The 27,679-nt window shown below is 41.4% G+C and overlaps 1 protein-coding gene across 5 annotated transcripts; it reads left to right on the top strand.

Moving 5' to 3' along the window:
• Positions 1-227: 227 nt before the first annotated feature.
• kiz (kizuna centrosomal protein) lies at positions 228-24,586 on the top strand. Of its 5 annotated transcripts, XM_026151785.1 has the most exons (16): positions 229-436; positions 822-884; positions 1,299-1,461; positions 2,691-2,759; positions 3,990-4,293; positions 4,426-4,605; positions 4,688-4,937; positions 7,749-7,868; positions 8,482-8,646; positions 9,771-9,921; positions 11,860-12,016; positions 12,432-12,494; positions 13,853-13,939; positions 14,347-14,416; positions 22,737-22,783; positions 24,279-24,586. In XM_026151785.1, the coding sequence occupies exons 1-16, from the start codon at positions 264-266 to the stop codon at positions 24,374-24,376; spliced, it is 2,160 nt and encodes a 719-aa protein (XP_026007570.1). In that variant the 5' UTR covers positions 229-263; the 3' UTR covers positions 24,377-24,586. The 5 variants fall into 5 exon arrangements, with proteins under 5 accessions (XP_026007572.1, XP_026007570.1, XP_026007568.1 ...); XM_026151783.1 differs by having other exon boundaries at positions 3,990-4,605; XM_026151784.1 differs by lacking the exon at positions 13,853-13,939 and having other exon boundaries at positions 3,990-4,605.
• The last annotated feature ends 3,093 nt before the right edge of the window (positions 24,587-27,679 follow it).

The following is a 27,679-nucleotide window of genomic DNA, read 5'->3' as shown; positions in this document are numbered from 1 at the left end:
TCTAGCCCAGGCGGGTTAGAAACTCTGATAAATAAACAGAAATGACATTTAAACACCTTTACGAACATCTGTGCGTCTTTCTAAATAAAGGGGATTTACGTTCGGGCAAATACTCCAAATACGCTGAAAAACAAATTCTTACCCAACATTTAGTCGATTTTTTTTCTTTCATTATTACTCTCGGATTTAATTCGTGCACGTCTCCGTGCTCCAACCACGTGTTCTCTGTGTTTATCCGCAAGGCTTTCTGGGAAGCGGTGCGCATGGCAACCAACGTAAACACCAGTGGCCCCCCTCTCCCCCTCCTCCTCGTCTGCCTCTTCTTCCAATCGGCTTTGCAACGGCGCCAAAAGCGGGAGAAAATGGCAAGCTCGGCTCGCAGCGAGGACCACTACTACGAAAGGATAACGTCAGCTCAGCAGAGCATACACGAAAGGTGAGGACAGTTGGTGTTTTCGTATTATAAAGAGCACGGCCCCGTAGAACCGCGGACTCGAGTTGTCACCGTTGCCGTCTGATAGCCTCACCTTACCCGTTAGCTTCCTAGCGAAGTCCGCGTACACAGAGATGAGCAGAAGCTAGTTCTTTAGCCTGCTTACTTGGATTCGTGGATGTGTATAAAGCAGTAACTGATTAGCGTTTGCGTATTAATGAAAGTTAGTCAAGTTCCCATGAAAGTTGCTATCCTGCATTAGCATGTGTGTTATGGAAGCTCGCTGGGTTCATAAGTCTGACGGTTTGGCAATAATTAGCCCAGGAAACCACGGAGGTGCTGGAGCGGTGTGTGTGGGTAACACCTTCTCTGTGCGCTCTGTGTGCAGGGAGAAACGGAGGCTGGAGCTGGAGAGGGAGCTGTTTGCTTACTCCAGATCCGATAAAAGAGCGTAAGTCACTGGTTTGAGTTAAATATCCAATTATATGTGAGTGGACTTTCATCATTGTATATGAAATTGATTTGGAAAAAATTCCCATGTATTCATAGATTGACAGCTGTTTTATTATTTTCATTTGGGAATAAACAATCCAGGCATTTGTGTCAGTTTTTATTTAATACAATGTGTACAAGCATAACACTGCTTTAAAAAAAAAAAAAAAAAAAAAAGATGTAAATCATGTCTCATAAACACCAACATGCCAGGTCCATCCAGCAGGGCTTAGGTTGATGGGCGACTTGAGAATGAGATTTAAATTTAAAACATATTGTGCTTAACCTTTTCTCCTGAGAAGTCGAGCTCTTATTTTCTGACAATGCTCTTAGATAATATTTCTTTTGAATAATAGTTCTCCACTGCCTTCAGCTTACAGATAAAGTGTTCCAAACTGCGCAGTTATCTCAAGGAAATCTGTGACAGGGAAGCACGAGCGAAAATGAGAAACCTTGAGCTTCTGAGAGATGTGGAGTGCATAGAAATTAGCATGAAGGAATATAGTCCTGACCATGCCCCCCTCCAACAACAAAAGGTAGAACGCACACATGCTCTGTCTCTCTTTCTCTCTCTCACACACACACACACACATTTGCTCAAGTTCATTTGTTCAGTGGAGTAGCTTTTGTCATTATGGAGTCGTACTGAAAGCAGGCTTTTAGTATGAACAAACACTCCTTTCACTGCGGTGGAATCAGATTTGACAGTTGTACTTTTCTTCTGACATTTTTAGATTCACGTGTAATAACCAGTAATTACTGCTGTCCAAGCTGTACGTTTAAGAAAACCGTAGTTCTACGAGGTTAACTTTGGAATAATGGCCGCCCATGCATGTGCAGGTATATATAAAATATATATATTTATTAGGGATGCTGCGTTTTTATAAATGAGCGTGTTGTTGATGCTCATTTGCCTTAATGCCTTGCTGCAATTTTAACAGAGTAGACATTTGCTTGCAATGGCTTGATGTGACAATAGTAAACACTCAAACTGTGCAATTTATCATGACAAGCAAATGAACGGGGGAGAAAACAATGAGCCAGTCAGATTATCACTTAAAACTCAACGACAGTGCTTGACAGCTTAATATCAAATTAACAAAATTGGCTAATTATGACTCACCGAGTTAATTGCCCAATATAGAGACTCTGAAGTGCTCCAGAGATTTAGCCATTCTCTCCCCTCAAGCAGTTGGTTTATTTCCTCTTGATGCTTTATGAGTCCTGCATGTTTGCTGTTATTTTGGTCGTCCTGTTGCACTTTGTTTCCATTGTGTAAAATCAACCACGGTTTTTTTCTGGTTGAACCGTGATGCTTTTGGTACAAAGAAAAACACATTTCTCAAACAGACAGTGAGTATATATTCCCTCTCCGATTAGCATGTATATTTATCTAGATTTTATTGTATTTGTATTTTTGGTATTTGTGCTGTATGTTAAAAGACACATTTTTTAAAGGTCTGTTTTTGTAATTTAAAGGTGTGGCAAAGGTTCTGTTGGAGTTGGCAGTAAGGCAGTAAGTCCGCCCGGCCAAATAAAAATGCTAAGGGGTGTCAGCGTCTGCATAGAGGACACTCACTTAGGAAAACCCTCTGTTACTGATAGGGGCTGCTTTCAGCTACTTTCCTTATTTTTTTTCCCCCCACTTTTACACCACATCCAGCTAATATTCAGACAGGTTAGACGAGTTTGCATGACACATGCCAGTTGAATATTAAAGAAGTCATTTATCTTTTAATTATTAATTCAGTCTTATTTCATACAGGCTGAGTGTTTGAAAAAGATTTCCAAATTTATGGAAGCAAAGAAGAAAATGGAGCGGGAACCAGCAAAGGTATGCAATAGCATGTGATCACACACATCACATCCTTTATGTATCAGGTAACCTGCACTCTGTTTGTTTGTTTTATATTTTTTGGATGATAAATGGTACTTATTTCTTTTTTTCCAATGTTTAAAGGTTTATGCTAATTTCAGTTCTATCAAGTTACGTTTTTAGGTTTGGAATAACAAAGGAACGTAGACATTATGCCTGGTAAATCTGTAGAGTCTACATTTAAACTGTGTATCTGTAATAACACAGGTGTCTAATCCTAGCTGCTGAATCTGTACAAGCGATGTAGTTCAAGCCCATGGCTGCTTTCTCCCTTCACTTAAAGCAGTTAAAGCTCTTTTAGATGAAATGTCTAAGACATCTCATAATAACTTGGAGCATGCTGTCTAGAGCAGTCACTTGTAACTGTGTGCAAAACCCCCCTCAGTCTGTCGATATTGTAATGAGCAAAATGGTACCGTCACTCCATTATGCATACAAGCCATTGGCTGGCAGTGTGCATGTCCCTCAGGCTGCAGCATTCATTAAGGGAAGCTTACCGGGCTGAAAGCTGGAGACAGATGATAACGGGATATGATTTTCATATTTAATACATTCCTTGGAAGAGCACACGCGTGCCGCAGATTGATAGAAGAATCAATTGCTACTTTAGTGAAACACTTTCTACTTTGCCCTGCAGCTACCGATGGAATCACTCAGCCAAGAAATTAACTTTTCCTCTTTTTTTACCTACTTTGTGGATCTGCTGGGCAGGCTGCATGGTTTACAGTGAATGTTATTAAGCAGCTAACTGTTTGGTATTTAAGACGCTTATCAGAAAAGAAACAGAAGCCATGCTTTTTGTTATTATGTTTGGAGGGAGGCTTTTTTGCTTCTCTCTCTCCCCGCCCTTGGTGACATTGCAGACATGAATCAAAACTTGTCTAAAGGATTTCTAATAAGATTAAAAGTTAAAACATTGATCCTGAGACATTCTTTTGAAAAATGTTGTGAAAAGAATTCTGACCTTGGCCCAAATAAGCTACATTTATTCAAATTTCTAAAGTGGATAGCTGACATACTTGAGTTGAAATTCCTTCAAAATAGCACTTATTTAACTGAAACAAGAACTTTGACATTTTAAGCGATCCATATTCATGCCTGGAAAAAAATATTTTATGAGGTAATGAAAAGTTTAGCTGATAAAATGAATATATTGTGTGTGTGTGTTTGTTTTCTTCATGAGTGCAGGCTGAAGCTGTTCGTGCACAGCACCAGGACGGATACGTCTCTCACCCAGCTAAGGATTTTAAACAAGCACCAGTGGAAATTTTTATGGGCCACCAGACCTCCAGAGGGCCTGATGCAGAAGCTGGCAGCACAAGTGTACACTCACACCAAGCATTGCATCATTCACCCAATCGCAGCCTGCACTCCCGCGAGCGTCTACCAAGTGGCCTTTTGAAGGACTTCACAGTCGGCGGAGAGGATGCCGCCAGCAACCGAGCACATTTATCAGATGACATTTCAGGCTCAAACGATTCCCCTGACGACGGTAATTTGAGTGACAAACATGAAAGAACGATGGGGCCGCTCCCATCTGTTCGTGCCTTAACAGGCACAGCTGGCGGTGTGGCTTTTGGAAGTGATGATGAACGGGAACCTTCACCTTTGGCGACCTTGACAGGGCCTGAGAAGAATCCATCTCCTGGCAGCAGAAGCCCGACGAGGACTCAGAATTCCATCGCAGAACACACCGACTCCAAAGAGGTGGCTCACGAGGCACGCACGATGGAAGATGAAGAGAGAGGTCACGGCCATTTGATGCTAAAAACCACTTTGGGAAAAGAAGCTGAAGAGAGAACAGGTTTGCAGTGATCTTTCTGTCTGTGCTAGAATCTTTTAAAGCACTTTTTTTCCTTTACACTACATTGTATATTTACATCCAGGTAAAAGTGAGAGTGTCAGCACACTGAGTTCAGATGTGGAGTTGTCAGAGAGCACTGCTAGTGACCTGTCTATTTCTCTGACACAATCTGAGCTGGAGGAGGATGCACCAGAGGGTGGGGCACATGAGGGTAATGATACTCACGGAAGGCGTGATCACAACCAGCACAGTCCTGAATCGTCTCTGCACTCTAATGGCTCCAAGAAAACATTCCACTTAAACAGCAAAGCTGCAGTGGGGGCCTTGAAAAGGTACAGTATATATGACTAATGTAGTTTGTTGTCTGACGTTTTCAAAGTGGGTCAGTGAAGAAAAACACTAACATTCTTCCTCAAACGGTGCTCAGTGCAGTCAGCAGCTTCCCTCCCCAAAATTTAAGGCTAAGCGGGCTAAGCAAGGAGAATGTTCTGCATGGCCATGCCGAACCACAGAGGGCTGTTGATGATAGCGAGTGAACACGCCGCAAACTCCTCCTTTCCACCTTCACATCTGAGGCTGACAGAGAGGATTGTGGGAGTCACGGTTCATGCCACCGTCCTCTCTGTAGTTCAGCAGCAGCTGCGGTGGCAGTGATGCATCTTATAGGGAGAGCTGGGGACCTGTCACCAACAATATTGCCATAATCCAAGATAATGCTGTAACAGAGCAATTTTCTGCTTGAGAGACCTCAGGAAGTCCCCAGTGGAGGAGGAAATTTGTGGCACCATAGAGTGCTGTGGAGGGGTGGGCATGTGGACAGCACTTACAGCCACAAATCCTTAGCGTGATGATGGCCTCTGAGTTGAAGGATCATTTTGGATGGGGTTAGAGCCACAGAAAATCCTATGTGAATGTTTGCACGGAGAGCCTTTGCATTTTCGCTACAGTATGAGGTCTTTTATGAACAGCACCTCTTATGCTCTTAAAAAAAAACCTTCATTTTGTGTGCACTTTTTTCTTCACTGTACTCTCAAGGAAAAAAAAAACACTGTTTAATGTTTGCCTTCTCTCTGTTCTTGGGTCACATTATGGACTATATTCTTAAATATTATTTCTTTTTCTGTAATTACAAAAATAAATAGTAATTTCTGAGCATTATTGGTATGAAAGGCTTTATTTTTTAATTGGTCTGCTCTCTGTGAGCATCAAAAATATTGTGGAGGATTATGTTTTCTCTCTGAGAGTGCTGCATGTTTGTTTGTGCCCGACTGTGTTTATGTGTGGTCGACTATACTTTTTATAGCATGACCCCAAGAGGAGCCTCAGTTAGGCTGTGCTGGGTAGACAATGGCGTTGGCTGCAGCTTTCATTGTTAACACGGAGAGCTTCTTTGTATGAGGAGAAAACCAGAGGCTTTGATGTAAACCTCGCAGAGCATCCAGTCTCTATCCTGCGTGTATTTCTCTTAAGGTTAAAGCTTATATCGCCCCAACAGTCAGGGAAAAACAACCTATTTCTCCTACAGACTCAAATATTGTATAGTTTAATTTTTAATACCATCACAATGCCCTCAACGTGCTTTGCTCTCACATGTGTTGTCTGAAGTGCTGCATGGGTTTGATTGATTGGTGACAGCATGTGATACAGTTAACACTGGCTTCTTAAAAATCCCAGTTAATCCCACAGATGGAGCTTAAAGCGTATAGGATTTTGAAAAAATTGTAATTGCAGTGTCATTAGGGCATTGCTCAGGTATTTTTTTTTCCTGTGGCTTAAATTCTAGTTTAGCAAAGGTCTCGCAAATTTTCACTCTGTATTTTCTTAGGTGAATTCTGACAGCGTGCTGGGCCTATCCCAGATTTAGGCAGGTGTAACTGCACTTAGTGTGTGCTGTTATTACTTGTGGTTATATTTTCCGTGTCCTTTTGTGTGTTACACTTGCTATTTGTGCCTGGATGGTGAGATTCGCCTGACACCAGTCACTCAATGGTGAGGCCATTCCATGTGATAAATAACCCCAGAGCCACAACTCGACGCTGTAGAGCAATACTGCTGCAGAGAGGCTGACCTCTTCCTCCTGGCTAACAATACACTCCTGATGATGTGGACACACGGACAATAGTAGCATCTAAAGTGAGGTTAGAGACCTTGACATGAAAGCTGGCAACAATACAGTAAAGAGAGAGGTTTGCAGGAAAACACAACTAATTCACTTTCTCACTCTCTAAAGGTCTCTTTTTGAAGAGCGTTGATAAATAAAGTGGAAAGAGAAAGATGACTATTTCAAGGCCCACGCTGGCAATAAGGGAAAGGGAAAAAAAAAGACAGAGCTTTTGCCTATTCTACTTCAGCCACACTGAAGAGGACTTGGCACAGATGTATTGCACACTACAGAATGTCATGGATATAATTCAAGCTGCCAGCTTAATCAGGATGTTACCAGGAAACAACCTGCAAAAAAGAGGGAGCAATTGTTTGCTGACCCCTAACCCAAGAGCCCATTACAGATTGTCATAAATTCTTTTTGGCCTCTTTTTATGTAAGGGGGCTCAGGATCTCTCGGCTTGGGGTTTCTGGGAGAATTCAATGAGGGCCACCCAGAGCTTAATGCTCAAGAAAGAGATGGATTCTCAATATCCACATGCATTAGGCATCCATTTCTCATTTTGTAGCCGCACACAGGACCAGATTAAAGTGTAAATCTCTCACCAAAGGAAATCATCCAGAGGCCCCTCTTTTTCCGTACACTTTTATGCACGAGCTACAACCGGTAATGGAGTTTAACTGTAACGTCATATTACTCGTTTCGAGCATTATTTCGCAATTTAACCAACTCTGCTCGATACCACATTAATTCAGCAGCAAACAAGCTCCGGATCTGAATGCTGGTTTTGTCGAGCTCTTCGCTTGCAACCTGTTATTACACGTGGCAAAATCAACGAACACGGTGAACTGTTGAAAAGCTGTATTGTGGAAGTTTAATGATCACATTCTCCAGCAAGCCTTGAGTACCTCAAGGAAATCGCCCGGAAAAAATGTTATCATAGTTTTATTTTCATTTAAAAAAATATCAGACCTATCGATCACGTGACCTCTTCCATTTTTTTGTTCATTCACCACACTAATAGGTAATTTATTTTAAGTCTCTCCCAGGAAGGACTCTTTAATCTGCTAGACAGCATTGAAGGACGACTTCGCAGCGAACAGGCCAGTGTGTACGGGGATTCTTCTGTCGATGGACTCGAGCTCAGTAGAATTATCAGGTACACCCTTAGTGTCTTTCTTCAAACTTTTTAAAACTTGTCTCCCCATGTCTGAATGAAATGCTACACATATTTATTTAAGGGGGCAGTTTGTGCAGATGAGGAAAACATATTATCCTTCTGCCGAGGGCTCTCACATTAGATGAAGTGCCATTACCGCCATGCGTGCATCTTTATTTCTGAGGGGTTTTCAGACACGTGGGATTGTTATAGTAACCGCTCTGCTGAATTGTTACTGGGCAGAGAGAGCATTGTGCACATGATTTATTAGATAAAGGTTGGTTTTTGTAGAAGATTTTTCTACGTCACGATTCATTTACAGCAGTAGTGAAATACTGATTAACAAAGGCGAAGCTCTCCATCTGTACAAACGTCACATTTGTGAACGATGTCAACAACATCTTGGGCCATTTTGTGTCACAACCCTTGGTAGAGCGTTTAGCCATGCTGTGATATTATGTGAGCTGGAGTGCATGCGCCTTGATGTGTGTGATTATACTCATATTTTGTGTGAAGTATTAGCAGTTGTTCGATGTATGCTGTGTACTCCTGACCTGCTGGCAGAGCCCAGAGCTCCATGGCAATAGCTGACTGCTCTCTATATATTGGGAAGCCTTTGTGACGATGGAGCGGGCTTGAATGACGAGGACCTTGGAGCGTGTGGAGCAGTCGTCCTTCATGAGCTTCAGAGGTTGTCATGGAGCACAGAAAAGGGCTGCCTGCTACCACAGGATCTGGTGTGTGCTCATCAGGCCAGCACTGAGCCTAATGAAATAAGGTAAGGCTCCTGGTTTGTCTGTGAATCCTGCGCCAGAAACTGACATCAGCCTGTGCATGTTTTTTATATTATGGATTCATATGTTGCAAAAACAAAACAAAACCACAGGCTGGCTTATTTGTGTGCAGTTGCAGTTTTTGTTTAGGGTTATATTTTCATTTACTTTTGAATTGTGATGATGTAAAAATTATGCTTATATACATGTTATGTAAGCGTATTCATTGTTGCTGTTTATATATAGATCTATGATAAAATGTTGGTGATATTTTGGGTGTTGCGTGATTATCTACTTGTACCACCTCACAATGGAGTCGTTCAGAGCACAAATATCAGTGCTGTAAAAGCTGCAGAGTTCAATAGATATTTGTCTTCTTTTCTTCAGGAAAGTAAACTACCTTACAGTACGCATGGATGGCTGTGTGTGCATTTGATTTTATGTTACTATTATTATTATTTTTTTCCTTCACTAGACTGTGGGGAGGGTCATGCACTTACAGCAGTCAGAGAGATTTCATGCTACTATTTGATACAGTCTCCCTTGTCCACAAATGTAAAAGGTCATCTTTGGTGTCACCTCACACAGTAACACTGTGTGGGTGAATGTCATGAGTAAATTAAAATGCCCTATCTGCGACTTCCAGTCCTTTGGATAATGAGTAGTTATACTCTGAGCTAAATCCATGCTCTGCTTCAATACTCTATTGATTTCACTGAGACCTTTCCTGCTATATAGTCAATTCAAAGGAGCACATCTAACAGTGTCCCCCCTCTTTCCTCTGGAGATCCCTCCTGGCTGACCTCGACCTTTTTATTCAGTTTTTCAACCTGAATCAATTTTGCTGTCTGTGTCTATTCAGTGTTAACTGGAATTCATTAATAATCCATCACCTCTGAGTTGTTTTAGGATAACCCTTTCTAAAAAGGCTGCTTAAAGGAAGAGCTCTGAGAAATGCTTTATACTGGAGGTGTTCCAAACTTTTCAGCTTCTTCACTTTTCTTGATTATCTAATTATCTTTTACTTTGTGCGGGTATAATTATGATTTATGTTCGTATTTCCTGCTGTGTGCTCAATAACAAAGCCGCTATTTCTCTCCGTCTAATCCCACCCCCATCCTCACCGCAGCACCAGCCTCCCTCCTAATGCTGCTCGGCTGTGGGATCGCTGGTTCAAGCACGCCCTTGTGCTCAAGGAGCGCCGCGTCCTCAGCACTGAGCGCTTGGTCCAACTGTTCACGCCGCTGCTGCTCAGCCGTCATGCCACCTACAGCCACCAGGTAGCGTCGAAGGCACATCCACTCCAGTGACATGCACACAAACAAACAGGAGGTCACACACTTGCATCCCGAAAGCACACTGATATCTGCACAGAAATATGGCCCCCTTTTTCCCCTCTTCTTTCCAAATGAGCGAGTGTTTTTGTTTCTCTGCTTGTTCCTTTGCGTGTTTTTTTTTGAAGAGGAGTGCAGTTACTGCTAAATGCCCTCTTTGTGTCTCGTGCTGGAAACTAAGCCCTGGCCTCCTGCTCATCAGATTGCTCCACACATTGACCTAGACAGAAGGGAAACCCTGACCCATGTCGTAATCGCAAATTACAGCCTCAGCTTGGCTTCTTTCATCTCATGTGGTCTATTCATCTGAGAAACACTTGCTTTTAATTTAGTATTAGCCAAAAGTATAGCCGTCAGTTGGGTCTGATTGAACGAGGGAGCCATTTGGACCTTCTACTCAATGGGATTATTTTAAATTTCCCACTCATTGACCTTGTGGATCATGCTCAATTAAACAAAGAAAGAAATGACAAAGAATATTCCCACTCAGAGCTCAACGATGATGTCAAGAGACATGTCAGCAAACCCACTATCTGGCTGCCAGAGTGATTATCTACACATGCAGGTTTTTGTCTTATTAATTTTTGTGGATTCATGTTATGTGGGTTCTTGTGGCTGTAGTATTGCTGACGCAGTGAGAGAAGCAAAGAGGGAGACTGTGCAGCCTCTTAAAAGTATGCACTGACAAAAGGAAGAGGGGTGCTGCCATCGAAATCATTGTATCCAAGCACATGAGGAAAAGCCTGAGTGGAAATCTTTCTTTCTCTTCAGCGTCCTCACTCCATCTCCATCTATTTCTCCGTCTCGTCCTCCCATTTCTCCGTCTCTCTCCTCTCTGTCCTCTCACACAACAGCTTACTCTCCACACACACAAGAGAAAACAGAAATTTCCATTCACATCTTGCCACACAGCCTGGCTACTCTGACAAATGGGAGCATGCAGCTCGCATGCACACACTCAAAGAGGCCCTTTGAATATTCAAGTGCTAACAGTTGCATTCATTGATATTTAAAATGCAGTGGGTCTGCGAGAGCCCTCAACCCACGGTACATTTGACTAAATCTAAAAAAAGGAACAAAGAGGGATATCGGGGACAAGGATCAAGACAGTTTTTATTGTGCAGCAGCATCAAATACCAAGTGGCAAACTCAGATTGTCCTGTGTTTGCGTCTCTTCTGCTCTCTGCAAATGAAAGCGTGAACATTGTCAGTCATAACTGTGACCCACTGATAACAACTTACAATGCACTTAAAGTTTGTCACTGTCAAAATCCTCCTGATCATCTCCATATTAGCGCTCATTAAAAGTTGCAAATGGCCATCTGAGGCTGAGAGGCAGTCTTTGATCACAAAAGAGAAATGGTGATGGCAGGATTTGATACGGGGGAGGGAAGAAGGAGAGAAAGGAAATCGGCGTGTGGCATCTCGCTGCTCCCCATCTCCTGGAACAGCTCCTCTTAATTGTGTATCCTCATCTCCACAGAGATAAAAATGAGCAGAGTGGGAGGAAGAGAGTAGTTTGTCTCAATCCTCTCAGCCAAGAGGGAAGATATCTGGGACGTGTTGCACATTAACACCGGGGTGATTGCATTCTTTAGGCAGTTCTCTAATCTCATGGATGAAAAGAGAGAGTGAGAGGGAAAAAGTGTGATTGAGAGGGAGAGCGGGAGCGAAAGTGTGCGAAATCATCTTTTTTGAGTTAAACGAGTGAGACAATTTCAAGTTATTTTCTCTTGGCGTTTGAACACGCATTACAGCTGCACCTCTGTGCGAGCAGCCATGGCCAAAGTAAATGACTTGCCTAATCGGCGAGAGTTCAATTTGACACTTCCTTCACAAAATGAGAACAATTAAGAGTGTGGTTTTAATTTGTGCTGCTCGCAGGCCAAAGTGCTGCTGAGGACACTTCTGTCCCGGTCCAGTGAGGAGTGCCCCTCAGCAGAGGACACGAGTGACTTATCTTCTTTATGTGGTCCTCCTTCTCTGCTGGCTGATGGGGATGCGAAGCCTGCCAGGCCCGTATGGAAGCAACGGATCCAAGGTCACTGAAGATGATTGGTATAATATCACATGATCAATTCTAATTATGAAAATGATGCTAATGAAACGTTAATATGGGTTTGGGTTTTAACAAAACATCCAGCATGGATCTTTGTGATTCCACGCTGTGATAAGTCATTGTGTCACATGTAACAAGACCATTAATTGGAAGAAATATGGACTTTTTTTTTCTGGAGACCAACTCTGCAGAGTACTAAAACTTCCCTTTCATGAAAGAAATCAATTTCACCATAGAGCTTCTTTTTTTTTTTTTTATATATATAAATCCCTCACAGCGCAGTTTTCATACAGCCATCCTTTCAGAGCTAAAGAAAGACCCCCCCATTCCCATTTCTATCCCTAGACTCCCTTCTTCCCTGCCATTGCTTCTCACTATGCGCTTCCCTTTCTTACAGAACTACAAAGTGCTGAAGAGGACAGCCAGGACGAAAGCCCTGTGGAAAGTGGTCCTATTAGAGGTAAAAAGGCATTGCCGGTGCCCCAGCATTCACACTGTCCTTATGTTGTGGTTTGTTTTCTTCCCACTGCAGTGAATAATGGGCTCTTTTACACAATGGCTGAGGCAGGATGATCAAGGTGAATCCAGGGTCAAAGTCCCACCTGAAGAGCTGTGCTAGTTCTCTCTAATTATCTCCGAGAAAACACTAGCTGTGTTTTCAGCTCGGTCTGAGGCATTCTAGCAAAATTGATAATTCACTGCCCCAGCATAATGCGGCCGCTTTAATTGTCAGGGCGCCAGGGTGGGAAGCGCAAAAGATCTGTCATCGGTTCTCATTATCTTCTAAACAATGCTCCGGCAAGGCTGGACTTAAAATACTAGATGTGACGGCATCCTGGAAGCAGTTGGTGTGCCCATCCCTCAGCTGCACCTCTGAAATGTAAAGCAATCCTATACTACCCTTGGCTATCAGATTTCCTACTGGGTTTTTCATGTGTCCGCATCCCTAAGGTGCACAGCCAGCAAAATGAGTCCAGTTTCAAATCGCTACACTTAATCAAAAGAGACATAACCAGCTAAAAAAAAAAAAAAAAAAAAACTTGACTAAAGATTTTGCAAGGGAAGGATTTTGCTGTGCTGAGCGACATCAATGTCACAATCAAAAACGGTGACCTTGGAACTGATAGTAATTGCCAAAACATGCACGCCTGTAGACCTGCTGGGGTTTTTGAGACTACGTGTAAAAGCAGTGGCTGTATGAAGTGGAGATTGGAATGCACTGTAAACATGGTATGGCTTTCAACAATGATTAAAACCTATGTTTTTATTGTGAATCCTAGCTGAAACTGTTAGGACTTGGTCACAGAAGATCACAATTTTGCTTTGCCTTTCACATTCTTTCTTTGAATGTGTACTTTTTGTAACATCAGTGAGATAACAGCCCATTTATTATGTACTTCTGTTCTGTTGATTTTTGCCAGCTCAGTCTCTCTCCTCCACTCAAATATGATACCGTTTTTAGTGTCACGGAAAGTAATTACAAGTGTTTCTTTTATTTTTTTAAACACAAAATCAATCATTCCCTTCCTGGTAGGGGATGCTGAGATAATGTGAGATGCTGATTGCTGTCTCATGGAAACTGTTGCTGCATACTGTAGGCTTGAATCAACAGTTTAGCTGAATGAGCAGAGTGTTTCTCACCCACTCTGTTAAGTGATGAAACCAAAAACACAAAAAAAACGGAGCCACTGAAGCGTGTTGTCTCATCAAACACAGAAACCTGTGAAAGTTGGAAACCTGGGTTATAAGCAAATATTTGACCGTGACTTTGTGTGTGTGTGTTTGTGCCTGTGTGCGTCCACGTGTGTCCCTAAATAGAGACAAAAGCATATCAGTTACTTAAACAATCAGCCATGATGGAAAGGCGGCAGAGTTCTGAAGAGGAGGAGGAGGATAGCCTCTCAGGTAAGGGATGTGGTCCACTCTTCCAGTCAAGTAGGGAACAACTGGAGCCTAATCATTGGTTACCAAGGAAATACGTGGACATGAGAAGCAACAGTTCTCTTCTATGCTCACATTTCTGCTCAGTGAAGTTTCAACAAATCCCATTTTTATCCCATTTTAACTCCACAAAACATATCATAGATTTTAGTTATCACATGATTTGTGATATGCGCCATATTCAGGGTGGATGCAAGAACTTCCAAATGGATTGTTAAAAAACATACTTTGAATACGAATTCACTGTACTCATAGCATAGCACTGCTATTAGCCTTACATGTTTCTATATAAGTATACAAGGTAAATTAGCTTGTGATGAGATCAATCAAGAAATCAAATGGTTTCATCCAGCCCTGTTTGCTCTTTTAAGGAATAAATCATGGCCATGAAGAGGACCTGCGGAGGGCCAAAAGCTCCTCACATCAAGACCCTTACCCTCGGTAAGAACATTGTTATTATTCAACGGGCCACACGAAATGGGCCACCAGACACCAAAGTGGTTGATGTACATTTGCATGGCTGCTCTCATAATTCCCTGTTCATTTCCATAAGATCAAGGGGGTGCCACCCATTAACTCGCTTACAAAGACAAAAGGTCCCTAAAGCCCCCTCTTACTCACCGTTTGCTGGGTTCAACCAGGTTTTAGAATTCAAAAGCAGATCGGCTACCACAAAAATAAATTGGAGCCCTAAACTGTCTTCAGGCTTGTTGTCGAAATGCAAACATATCACGTCAAGAAGAGAATCGGGGACAACGCTTTTGGAAGAAGCCGGCTCGAGTGTTGACAAGGACAAATGTCCTTTCATTTTTCACCCTTGAAACATTTTTAGGCTGGTCAAATCAGAGCTCTAAGTGGTTAAGAAAAGAACATCTAATGATAAATAGCTCAGTGGAAACTAACCACGCCACGGTTACATTTGAATATCAACACGACTTCATCAAATCTGCAATTGCATGTCAGGTCCTCAGAGCACCTCTTCACTGCAAACCATTTGGGCTCTAGTAATGGCTGGGTAAACGTTATGAGGAATAATCTTCTCTGATTTCATGTGATTACTGGGCACCATGCTGACACAAGGGCTGAAGTCTGCATCTCCCTGGCCTGGCAAGCAGGCGCTCCCAGTCTGCCTATTAGCCCAGGGAAGGGTCTAATGGCCTGGCTCTATTGTGGTCCTCATAGCTGCTGATGTCTGCCACTACCAGCCCGGGTGACCAACCTCTTTAATAAACATGAGCCAATTTTGGGCCCAGACCCTCTCAGATGGTGCCCATCTCCCTGTCATTAATGTGCATGGGAAGTCTGCAATATCTGTGATTAAACAAAATTTGCAGAACAGAAATTAGACTGCAAAACAAAATGCCACGAGGAGTTATGAGACACAAGTTGTGTACACAAGAGAAATTGGAAAAACGGGTAGTTATGCATGGCCAACACTTTATTCCAACTGGAGTGTGGAAGGAAGCACCAAGCACGTCTTTGGTCATACTCGGAGTGGCTGTGCGCCCTGAATAGACATTTACTGATAAAAGAACTTTAATTGTAAAGCAGTGATATTGGACTCCTCTATGTAAGGATCCAGGTCAGAGATCAGAGTCTGAGTTAAAACAGCTCGTGCACAGATGATGCTGTAATTAGTCCATATTAAGTAATGTAAAGTAAAATGATATTACATCATAACATTTGCCCTGCTCAGTTCAGTTTTATTTATGTCCACTTACAACATATATTTTTAATAACCCTTTCAGGCAGTTTTGAACAATATTTCTCTTATTATTAGACTGATAAGTTTTATGTTGTCTTCTCTAGTTCTTAAAAATAGATAAATCCCTGATGCTTAAACACAGTGGGGGAGGGAGGCAATACAATGCAGAGGATGCTGGAGGAGATGGCTGGTTGGACATGGAGAGGGTTTAGTCACAAATAAACTTAGTGAAGTAAATGACAGCTGTTGGGACAGTTGGATTTCCTTTGGATCACAAATACAATTTTTGTTTCATTTTAATGTTCATCTTGACCCAACACCCATCTCTTTGTTTGGAAGGATTGTGTTTTTGCTTTTTGTTGTGCATTTCCAGAACAGGTTTCATCCTAAATGTAATTTAAAGCAGTATTTTGAAGGACTTTATTGTAACTTGTTTTTACCTGCTGCCGCTCTGATACAGCAATTGCGCCATTTCTCCCTCAACGCTTAGATGTAAGCATTCCACTTACAACAGTCACTTCTTGCTCTTTATTGCTTCCACAAGTGGTCTGGAAGCCCTGTGCTTAAGCAGAGGCGTAACATTGCCCCATTTTCCTCCTTCTTTCTCTTTGCGTCTCGCTCTCTCTCTTACCCTTTTTCAATCTGTTTGCCCCTCTTCCTCGCCGTCTTCCTGTGTTTTCCTCTCCCCTGTCTGTGTTAATTATTTGCTTTATTTTGTCAGCGAGCTGATGAGTGACTTCAAAAGGAGGATGGTGCTGGACTCGAAATAAAAAAATGGCTTCCTCTCTGTTGTCTTAGGCAATAATTATGATTTGCCAGTTAAGCCTAGACTACAGCAGAGGGATTGTAGTTTAAAGCAGAGGCTTTGGTGCAAAAAATGCATTTATAGCCTTTTGTGAGGCTTCTCATTATGTGTGGGCCTGATTCATTAAGTAATTGGTTTGCAGTTGTTTACATGAGTATTAAGGCCTTCTATTCAGGGCCTTTGAGAGATACATTGTGCAAATGTTGCATGTTATGAATGCAGAATGAGAGGCGGGGGGCCAGTGCTATTGGCCAAACACTGCACTCAGCTGAAAAGCGAGAGAAAAGCACTGGGTGCTGCTTTGCATAGCAATGACTGGGGTCTTAATAAGCTTTACAGATTAAATACATGCAGTCTATACAAGATGCAAAGAGATACTCTTAACACATTTATATGTGCTCATTTCACTATTATGAAGTTGGAGAGAATTGGGCTCTTTCATATTCTTTTGCTTTCCAGTGTCTCTCTTTTCCTCGCTCTCTCCCACACAGTGTTTTTCAGTTAGATACTTTTATGGAATGTTCTGTTTATTGTATTATAACTCGCGGGGAAGCGACTGATCTGCAACATTTATGAAGGATTTGTCCATTAGAAATCTTTTGCTGTCTTTGTGAGTAGCAAAGTAAAATCACTTTGTGGTTGAGTGGGGATGAAAGGAATAATGCACGAAGGAGTGAGTCTTAATAAGCAGCTGCACTCCATGTAAAGACCACTTGTTCCCCTTTGTATGCGAGTGCATGCCACTGCTTCCTCTCGTGCAAAGAAACATTGTGCTCCTTTCTACTGTAGGCATTTCAGATGGCACTCCTTTCTTGTTTTTATTTTGGGGTTTTTAATACCTTTTTTATGCCCCCTCCCCGCTCCATCGCGTATCCCCATTTTTGATCCAGAGACGGGGGGGAATGCTCAAGCACATGTGCACAGACACACAAAACAAAATCTGCAGCCATCAGACGGGGTGATGATTGTTGTGCCTAGTGCCTGCTTGACAAAAACCTTGACTCAACAATTAGTGGTTTACAGCTTTGCTTTGGACAACAGGATGTGCTCAAGCATTCGACCTCAGATCATTCAGTGTGTCAAAATCAGAAGCTGTGTGTGTGTCTTTCCTGCACACACACACACACACACACACACACACACACACACACACACACACACACACACACACACACACACATATGTGGAGACTATGTGAACATGTCACAATTCACTGGGAGGAGAGATGGAGGGGTGAGAGGGACCAGAGCTGAGAAGGGGGGAGGACACGTAAAAGAGAAAGCAGGACATAGAGGGGGAGAGAGAGACGGTAACGGACAAAGAAGTATTAATAGGTGGAAAATCGCAAATCCAGAATCCAAAAACGACATAAGGAGCACAAAGACAGAATAGTTGGCCGTGTGAGACCGAGCTGCCTTTTACCCATACTGCATCTGTTCTTCTAAATGTTTTTATGGTTATAACGTCAGGCAACAAAGTTGTTTTTCTGTGCGTAAACATTTGACAGTATGTTAGCTGCACCCAGCCCACCCCCCCCCCACCACTCCACTACCACAAACAACCATGAATAGATAAAGGCAGCATTTAGAGACTCCAGCCAGAGGAGGTCACTGTGCTGCACTGGCTCTCTGAAACGGATGAATGCCTGATTGCTCTTTTATAAAAGAAGCCGTCTTTCAGGCATTTTCTGTTTCTGTGTTTTCACATTTTATTTGTGATCACTTTATTTAACTTTGGGATTCGTTTAGGTTGACGCAAAACTTTAAAGCCAAAGACGGCACATGTGACCCGTGTTGTTATTGTTCAAAGCAGCTTGGATTCATTTACTCAGATGTTTCTGGTGCTTTATTTTCCTGTTTTCTCTACATTATTGCAATTTTTGTGTCGGACAGCCTGCAAATTTCAGTCCACCCTCGATTAGATGAGGCGTTAAAAAAGTGTAACCTGATCTGTCCTTCATCCATCCCTCACACTGGCTGTCTCCACTAGACTGCCACCAGTCAGGACGAGAGCCCGCTGTGTTGAAATCATTGGCCCAGTGCCTCTTTCTCTGAGTTGCAGTACTTACTCATTGCCAGCAGAGAGCACTCACATGTTAGAGAGCGCCCACTCACAGTGCACTCATAGTTGCCTCTCACTGTTTGCCCCCACTGAGGGCTATATCCTGCTACCATTCAGGCCTGTTAGAGTACATCTAAACGGAGCCTAAACAATGTTTCTGCAGGGTCATAGCTGGGATGGGAGTAGGAGTTGATGGGAATGATGAGGTGATGGGTCTCCCTTTACCTTTAGACGAGCACAGCCGCGCAAAAGTGCTATTGTGCTATTAGCATTTGTGTGTGGGTGGCAGAAGCTTATAAAAAAAAAAAAGCCAGGGTAAATAAAAGCAGTTTTCTAGCTGCTGGCAAGGCTGTGCTAAATGCTTGGTAAGCATTATTTCCTCTTACAGTATTCATTTTCCCTAATGTAACTGGAGGACAATGCATGAAAAAAATCTTAAATATGTCCAAGGACATGGATTTAGTCTCATGACTCTAGCATGAACGTGACCTTAAATTGTAAATTTGACACACTGTCAAGTTAAAATGTGAGATTTTGCTTTTTTTTCCCTGTTCGGTCCAGATTTAACTGTTGCACATGAACACGTTTTAGTATAATAGGTCATATTTAACTTGCAACTTAACTGTGTTAAAAAAAAAACTGTATTAGTAGTTTTTATTTGTTTCTCAAGAAAATGAGAAATATTCCATAAAACTGGATCGAGATGGTGCTCACAGAGTCAAACGTAGGATTTTTACAAAAAACACAGCAGAGAATTATTTAAAACACAGTTGCAGAAATCCCAGGTACTCTCACATAAGTGAATCACTGTGTTAATCCACAAGAAGTGTGCCAATTTTTTTTCATTATTCAATTTCACTAATCCAGTTTCTGCATGTAAAATATGTGGTAACATGATTGTCCTTGCACAAAAGCGCTATTGTGTTATTACGATGTGTGTGTGTGTGTGTGTGTGGGTGGCGAGCTTAAAAAAGATGGGGTAAATAAAAGCAATTTTCTAGCCATCAGCAGCAGTATTAAATCCTTGCTAAGCATAATTTCTTCCAATAGTCCTCACATTCCCTAATGTGACTGTTGGTCATAAGTGAAATACAGCTTCAATGGTTTCAAAAAGACTATTCTTTTTAGCTGCAGCTCACAAAACTACTACAGTCTATGTGAAGATGGTTTGTATCCTTATACTTGAGGAACTGATGTATTGCCATCTAACTATAATAAAGGTTTTGTTATTATAAAGTGCATACTATAGTCAACCTACTTGAGTTATTGTGCGACTGTAGCTTTTGTTCATTTCTGCGCTCCTTTAGCTCTACAGCATGAACATGGTTTTTATGCCAAGAGCTAAAGCAGTAGCTTTTTTGTATGTGTGTGGTAGAAGACTAGATACTTACTTGCTGAACTACTACCACAGGCTAATACAGCACACAACAGTAAAGCAGTAAAATGGCACGAAGAGCAAAATGTAAAGAATAGTCTTTGAAGCCTCTGCCATGGACAGATTGTGTTAATCTTAAAGAAGTGTGTCATTTCTAGCTGATGATACCAACTTCTGTTCTTACAATGTGTCATAACATGATATTAAATTTTATATTTATCAGATTTTATATTTCACACACTGTCATTACCTTTGTATTGTAATGACAGACAATGTGTTGTCATAACGCAAAATATAAAAATGTAAAAATACACACACACGCGTGTAAATTTATCATACGTTGAAAAACAAGAGTGTTTTACTTGACAAAAAAACAAAATAAACAAGAAGAGAAATTGAGAGAAATACTTATGTGTGTCAAATATATATAAAGCTCATACATTTTAAAGGTTATGTTGAACTCTAATGCAGAGTAGACAAAAAAACTGTTAAAACACGAGATAAACAACAATATGAAACCACTGCAAAGGCCATGAAAAGCGAATGAGTGCGGGGTTGAAAAAGAACATTACAATAGCTGTAATTTGCATCATTTTACACATTACATTCACCTCTGTGTGGCAGAGCTTGTAAAACACTGGCCAGCTCAGTCTTACATATTCAGATCATTGCCTCAATTAAGGGAAACTCAGCAGAAGATGAACTGGCATAAATGTTTATGGAAACTGAATATTAGATTGGTGAGGTCAGATCCAGGCTGGGCTCTCTATGGTAATAGACCCGTCTTGAAATCAGTCCTGTCCCTCACTGAAGTGGAACAGCTGATAGGCCATTCCCATCCCGAGGGGAAGTTCGAGAAAAGAAAAGCCCAATTTACTCGCTGTAACAGCTATTATTGTGGCAAAGGAGAGGAAGTAATGGTATAGATTATTGCTGTATTTTTGCTGCTGCAGGGTCTGGCTGGGATCTGTTGCCTAACCGTTGTAAATGGATACACTATTTGCCGTAGTTTAATGTTTTTACTTTATTCAGTTTAGAAAGCTGAATCGTGATAACACTTGGATTTCCTCATTGTGTCCGTCATGATTTTTGTGCTGTAGTGCAAACAAAGGAAAATAAATCCTGTTCTCTCCAAATAACGCAGGTAATTCATTTTATGCACTGTACAGACAGAAGGTGTTAATGTGTTAAACACACATTAACACAAATTAATTTATCGATGCAGTTCCTCTATTAGCTTGGTCAGACAAACCAGTATATAACACAGTATCATCATTGGTTAAATACTGTTTGAGGATATATTAAAAATCAATAATAGCACTTTAGATCTAAGCCACAATAAAAAAAAAAGAAAAGATGAATGATCTTTATTTACATAAATGTGTGTATTTAGCGAGATATTTCTACACGAATAAGCACATTTTGGAAATCCACAGCTCTTACATTCAGTTCACCATCAGCTTGCAGGCAGGCTGATTATCTGCTCTCAGGCCATAGCTTTTGTTTTCTCCCCCCACTGCTTTCCTTACTGCTTCCCTGCTTTGATTTTATTGCGTTTTAAGTGCCAGAGGTTCAGTATTCTCTCTGAACAGATGCACGAGTCGTCCAAACGTCCTGTAGGAAGTCCTATCAGCATATGAATGTAAAGGTTATATGCTAGTAATTAGACTGGCTCTGCGGTATATAGCTTGTAGCACAGAGCAATCTGCTCACAGTTAGGAATGGGAGGTGCATCTTTGTTCTCTCATTCGGTCTTAAGTTTAGAAAATAGCAACTGGAACGCAGCCAGAGCAATTTGGTCCTTATACTCAATGTACAGTCACATGTGCCAAGAGGGAGTGATGAGGAGATGAGAGTGATTGAGAGGGTGACAATCAAAGAGGTCACGGGTTTGAATTGATGCAGATGGAAAAGCGGACCAGATTTTTCATCTGTTTGAAACTCTGCATCATTTTTTTTTTTTTTTTATAAGAAAGAATCAAATATAGGAGACCCAACAAATAAGCAGTATGGATGTGTATGCTAACCTGGGCGATGAGGAGGATACATTGTGGGCTTTTGAATAGGCTCTGTGATGATGTAAATTAAAGAGGAGGCCTTTAAAAGTGGAACAGGGGGCCTTATTGCATATGCATCGAGGCAGATCAAAGCCTTTTCGGAGGTCACACATTTACATAGCGATATCACCAGAGCTATGGGAACCTGGCAACCCTGTCTTTGGACTATTTTTGAATAAAGAGGGCCTTGTGGAAGTCCTTTGGCACAATTACACAGGAGTCAAGGAAGTTCCCTTTGCCACGATGGTTCTAGCCATTAAATATCATCTTTTGGAATTAATTAGGCGTCTTCACGCAAGTCTGTTTTGGTTGTTGTACGTATGCCAGTTGGACTGATTTATTTGTCTGTGTGTTTTATTATACTCAGACAAGATTTCTTTTACCTTTGTGAGTTTACACACAAAATGCCAAACATGTGAATGAACAACCACATAGCAAAATCACAAGCGCCTACAATAGGAGTCAAGGGAGTTCTCACGAGTGCACTGTCTGAGTCGAGCCACTAAATATCACCAAAGTTAAATGGATGCTCTTTTACAAAGATTTTATTTTATTCTATTGTACTGCTTTGGTTAGTTTGTGTGTAGTCCGTAACCTGATTACAAAGACTGATATCTGAATTGACGTATTTCACTTGCAGTATTTGGTCATGTTAAAGTTTTCTCTTCATTCTTTTCAGCAGTAAAAAAGTAAATCTCTCTCAAAGAGAGCCTGGGGTCACAACTTCACAAGGCTATTAACTATCTTTGTGTTTCCAGGAGAGAGAAGGCAAGCTCAAAGGCTCATTCTACGCTACAGTCAAAAGGTGAGTGTACACTAAATTATTTCATTTAAGTGAAAACACACAGTGTCAAAAAGAGGTTAATGACACCAAACGGATCACCATAGAGAATCCATGTGTTTACATCTGTGAAATTATTCAAAAATTTAAGCTTCATAAAAATACCATCTATTTGATTAAATTTCTCTCTAAATGCAGCTGGACCTTTTTGAGGATGTCTGTATAAAATGTGACCATGAAGCCAAGTCAGGTTCCTAAAAGATTAATTTGAAGCAAGCGCTACCAACTCAATTAATAAAAAAGCTAAAATGCTTTTATTTTAGGGGACATGCTGTGTCTTTGTGAACTTAAACAACAGCCCTGAACTTTGAGGCATTTAAGGTACTGCTCTAAATAATAAGCAGAGAGAACATTGCTGACTCTACAGTGGCAAAACGATGTTTAATGTTATGAGCTGCAATCAGAGAGTTCCCATGGACCACCAGGCCACCTTAATCAGTGCTGCTACATTTGATTTCATTGAATCGACTGCCTCCATTTGCAGCGCGAGCTGGATCTTCTCCACTGTGTTAAATCGGCAGTGCTTAACTTGATTTTCAAATTTGGGGAATTAAACAAATTGCAGGGAGGCAAATCTGGGGAGAAGAGCTGATGACTTGAGAGAATTGTGTCAGTGGAGCAAAGGAGACCTCCCTATTTTCAGTGCATTAGATGCTTGGAAACAAAGGTATCACAGTGCAGGTTTCGGTTAAATGTTCCTGAGTTGTCTCAGCGTGGGACTCTACACTGACAAACTGATCCTAGGGAATTCACAGTGCACAGCTCTAGGTCCAAAGATGCATAAGAAGATGATCATGAAGGGGAAATTGTCCTAATTTGAAATGAACTACAGTTTGGATTCTTATTGGCCAAGCTCAGAATTTTTTTTATTAATTAGTTATTGGTTGATTTTTTTTGTACATGTACAGCTGTGATCAGACCCAAAATTCTCCAAGCACAAAAGACCTACATTGAACACATACACTGATGAGCTGCAGCATTAAAACCACCTGACTATAATTACGTTCAGACCCCCTTCTGTCACCATAACACCTTTGTCCCATCGGTGCTCGGCGCGGTTTCCTCAACGCAGTTTTGGCGGAGCGCATTATTGCATTGGGAGAGGCTGCTGCTGTCGGGGAGCGCTTTGCCGCGGAGCCATGTTCAGTCTGTAAAGTTTTAAGTATAAAAACATCGACGTGAATGTCAGCAATGAAGCTTTCCCAGAAGACCAATGGGTTGTAAAGACACGCTCACCTGGCAGCGGTTTTAACGTTATGGCTAATTGGTATATAAACTGTGTAAAAGGAAGAATGTTAAGATTCTAAGTATTCCAGTAAGCTCACCTTGACAAAGTGAGTATAGAAATAAAATACTTATTCTCAAGATGTCGACAGTAACGGTCCATTTGAAGCTTGGAGTGAGCATTCTGCCACAATAATGTAATCCTGTGTTTTGTTCTTTGTACCTCTCTGTATAGATTTCTGGGGTCAATCGGATGACAGCAACTCTGAGATTGAAGCAGCCTTGCGTCCTCAACCTTTCAACAGCGATGGCATTTATGACTTCTATGAGTGATATTTCCACTGAGATATTTTTTTAATGTACTATATTATATCACTGCAAAATCTGCGGCAGATTGACTCGTGGTAGTTCACCCGCTGACCATTATTTTAGTGGTCTGCATTGTAAATCGTATGCACACTGTATCATAAAAACAAATAATAAAGTTGACAGCTCTCACGCTGGGTAAAGTATGTGAAGAGTTGTCCAACACACTGATGTTAACCCTGCTTCAGTCTCTTTATCTGAACAACTCTCCCAGCTCATAATAACAGCTCGAAATAGATTAAACTGATCTTTTAAAGCGATTTGTTTGCACTAGGCTGAAAATCATGCATTTTGAATGCCGCAAGCATCTCCGAGTGCTCTACCTCCAGCATGCTCGAGTGTAGTGATGTGAGTCACCTGTGAAATGACAAAGCACAATGGCCACTCTGCACGCTTCTGCGCGACCTGTGAACCCGCTGAAGAGGCCCATCTCCCAGGGCACAAAGTGTTGCAGCACTAACAAACTCTGAATATTTTCAGGCTCTAATAAACGCTCTGCACATATTTTCACAGGCGCTTCTTTAATAATTCTCCTTAAGCCTCAGAAGTGCAAAGACGTGTTTACATTTCGCTGTAAATAAGCCACAAGTAGCAGAATTTATGCCGAAAGCACACAATGGAGCTACAATTTATGATTTTCCAGCATATTGCATGTCTGTATCTATTAATATCTCAAAGCTACTGCGTGGGAGGCTACATTCCAAGGTTTACATTTATAGTTCATTATGTCTGTGGTGTAAATTTCCAAAACCACCATTCTGGGTTGGTGGTAAAAGCCCCTGGCATTCAGTGTCAGCAGGATTCCATTAGTCAGCTTTAGGTGACTTTACATGCCTGAACCTTTTAAAGTAGGACTCCACATTCATTACCAATAATGGCTTCAGACAGCCCTGACCCACCACAGGAAAGGGACTGGCAGAATAATTTGGAGTTGGCTAAAAAGGCTCCCCAACATAATATCCATGTTAAGGAGCATGTCAACAGATACTTGTGTGCGACAGATAGCTCACGGTGAAAGTGGAGTTATATTGTACTAATGTGTACTAACACAGAAACATTATTTTTTTAAATATATAAAGAACTTCTGCGAGTGCGTGACACGGAGGCGATGGTGATAATATTCAGCTCGTTCTTTCTAAAGCGCCTGCGTTTTCACAGCGGTATGGGAGGAAGGGCAATGTTGCACTTAAGATTTTTTCACACCCGATCACATTCAGGCATTAGATGGAGCTGCAGTGGTTTTATGTTTTGTGTTGGTCCAGATGGAGATTATTGCAATGATGCATGAAGATGGAAAATGTCTGTCTTAGTTACTTAAATTATTTTGAGTAAGTCTTTTGTGGGGGAATCCCTTTGCTTACAGGCTGAATGTGAACAAAAATGCAGATGCTTGCTTTTATTTGAGATGTGATTGGTCAATAATACTATCATTTGGGAATTGAAGGGCAAGAAATTCCAAAGTGCCGTAGCAATGATCCAGTAATTATAGTTTCAGGGTAATTGTACTGTAGTCAGTGTTGTGGGGCAGTAGAGACAACGCTAAAACAATAACATATATCTTCTAATCATCACTTATTTTCAGTACGAGTTTAATGACTCGCCATTGATAACATGGGTTGGCATGGAGAAGGAGGGATTATGCCATTTGGCCCCATCAAATTTAACAGCCATCCACCATTTTGGCTAAACAAACCCAGTAAAAATAGCCGGCGGACAGTGGGAGAAAGGCGTACTTTTAGCATTCCTAAAATTCCTGTGATGAAAACTATGAATAGATACATAAATACACATTTTTCACCTTGAGTGATTCAGTTGCTAAACTCGAGCCCCGCACAGTGCACAAGGTTCAAAGTGCAATGGTACATGGATACTGAGAGCGTTCATGTAAAAAATCTGCCTCTTCGGCAGCTTCTTTGGTATGTGTGTTAAAGAGACAAAAGGCTTTGCTTTTGATTACACAGGCTTCAGCTCTTTCAAAGAGATCCGGCACCATTATATTGCGTTAAACAATCTTCCACCGATCAACAGTTTTTGGTAAACTGTTTACTTTGGCTGGGATTAGTGATTTTGCCCTTGAACGCTGAAACAAAGACAGTTCATTTTGTTAGGAAGGCTTGATAGACCTGCGTCTCGGAGACTTTTGTTCCACGATTAATGCCCTGCTGCTACCTGCACCTTGAATTCTGCAGTTTATCTGTAGCTACATCAGTTGTTTCTGTTCAGGAGAATATAACGCGAGTACAACTTCTAATCGGCCTTTGATGCAGTTTGAAAATACTGATGTGTGTGTATAAGGGCGGCTGTTATTTACTGCCCGTTTCTACACCACCGATAGCACTGTACGTGTATAGGGATGGCAGTCTGTGGAATCAACACCTTGAGAAATTACTCAGGTGGCTTTCTGGGACATAGACACAGGCTGAGAGGAAGACAAACTACTGACGGACTCTCTTTTTCCTAAACTCGCAGCGTAATATTCCTTCTGCAAATGATCACTTATTCCTTTAACTTACGAGGGTTACAGACGTTAGATTTTTCACAACAGACGTTGTGATTTCTCATAAAAGGAAAAACTGATTTTATGCTCAATTTCATTTACACATTAGCTTGTGTAGCAGGACCCCGGAGCTAGCTCACCAAAACAGATTGCTGTTGTTTAATGTAATCAATTTCATCACTGCTCTTCCTGCTGTGACACCAACATGTCCTCTGTTCGGCATGTTTGTTCATGTTTTTTCAATGTCTGATTTCATCGTGGGATAATTTTGTCTCGTTACCTTCAGTGTTGTCTGTAGGGCGTCCCCAAATTTCTTCTAACAGTGCAGCTAATATTAAAGTAGAATAAAGTGGTCGAAGTATTTTAAACAGTCCTTGATTAGCAAACTGTAGCGCCTAAATTGTAATGTGACTGATAGATATTTGTAAAAACAGTTTTTATCTAGGAGCTTTATGTTACTGCCATCCTTCATACTAAAATGGATCATTTGTAGCCTTTTGAGGGCAAGAGTTTGGACAACTGCAACAACAGTGCTACAGTTGTAGTGCCTTCACTGAAGGCTGAATATGTGTTCGATTGTAGTGTCAAATAGAACAACAAAAAATATATTATTCTTCAGAAATTGAAGTTGGTTATTGTTCCAGCTAGTTGCATGAAGTTGGTTCTCCCTCTTTCAACAAATGCGAGTGCTCCGATAAGTCTTATTATACGTTTTCACAATATGAAACATATCTCCAGCCCTGCCTCAAAGCACACTGTGCGCTGTCGATGTT

Source organism: Astatotilapia calliptera, chromosome 19 (genome assembly GCF_900246225.1).
Source record: "Astatotilapia calliptera chromosome 19, fAstCal1.2, whole genome shotgun sequence".
In the NCBI taxonomy this organism is placed as follows: Eukaryota; Metazoa; Chordata; class Actinopteri; order Cichliformes; family Cichlidae; genus Astatotilapia; species Astatotilapia calliptera.
Note: the sequence above shows the minus strand (reverse complement) of the source record. Positions and strands in the feature narration are given on the sequence as shown.

Excerpts from the sequence above, each read along its gene's own strand:
- kiz (XM_026151783.1), top strand. The coding sequence starts at position 264 with ATGGCAACCAACGTAAACACCAGTGGCCCCCCTCTCCCCCTCCTCCTC. Across the intron at positions 437-821 it reads CAGCAGAGCATACACGAAAG|GGAGAAACGGAGGCTGGAGC; the intron begins GTGAGGACAGTT and ends CTCTGTGTGCAG. Across the intron at positions 4,606-4,687 it reads AGAAGCTGAAGAGAGAACAG|GTAAAAGTGAGAGTGTCAGC; the intron begins GTTTGCAGTGAT and ends ATTTACATCCAG.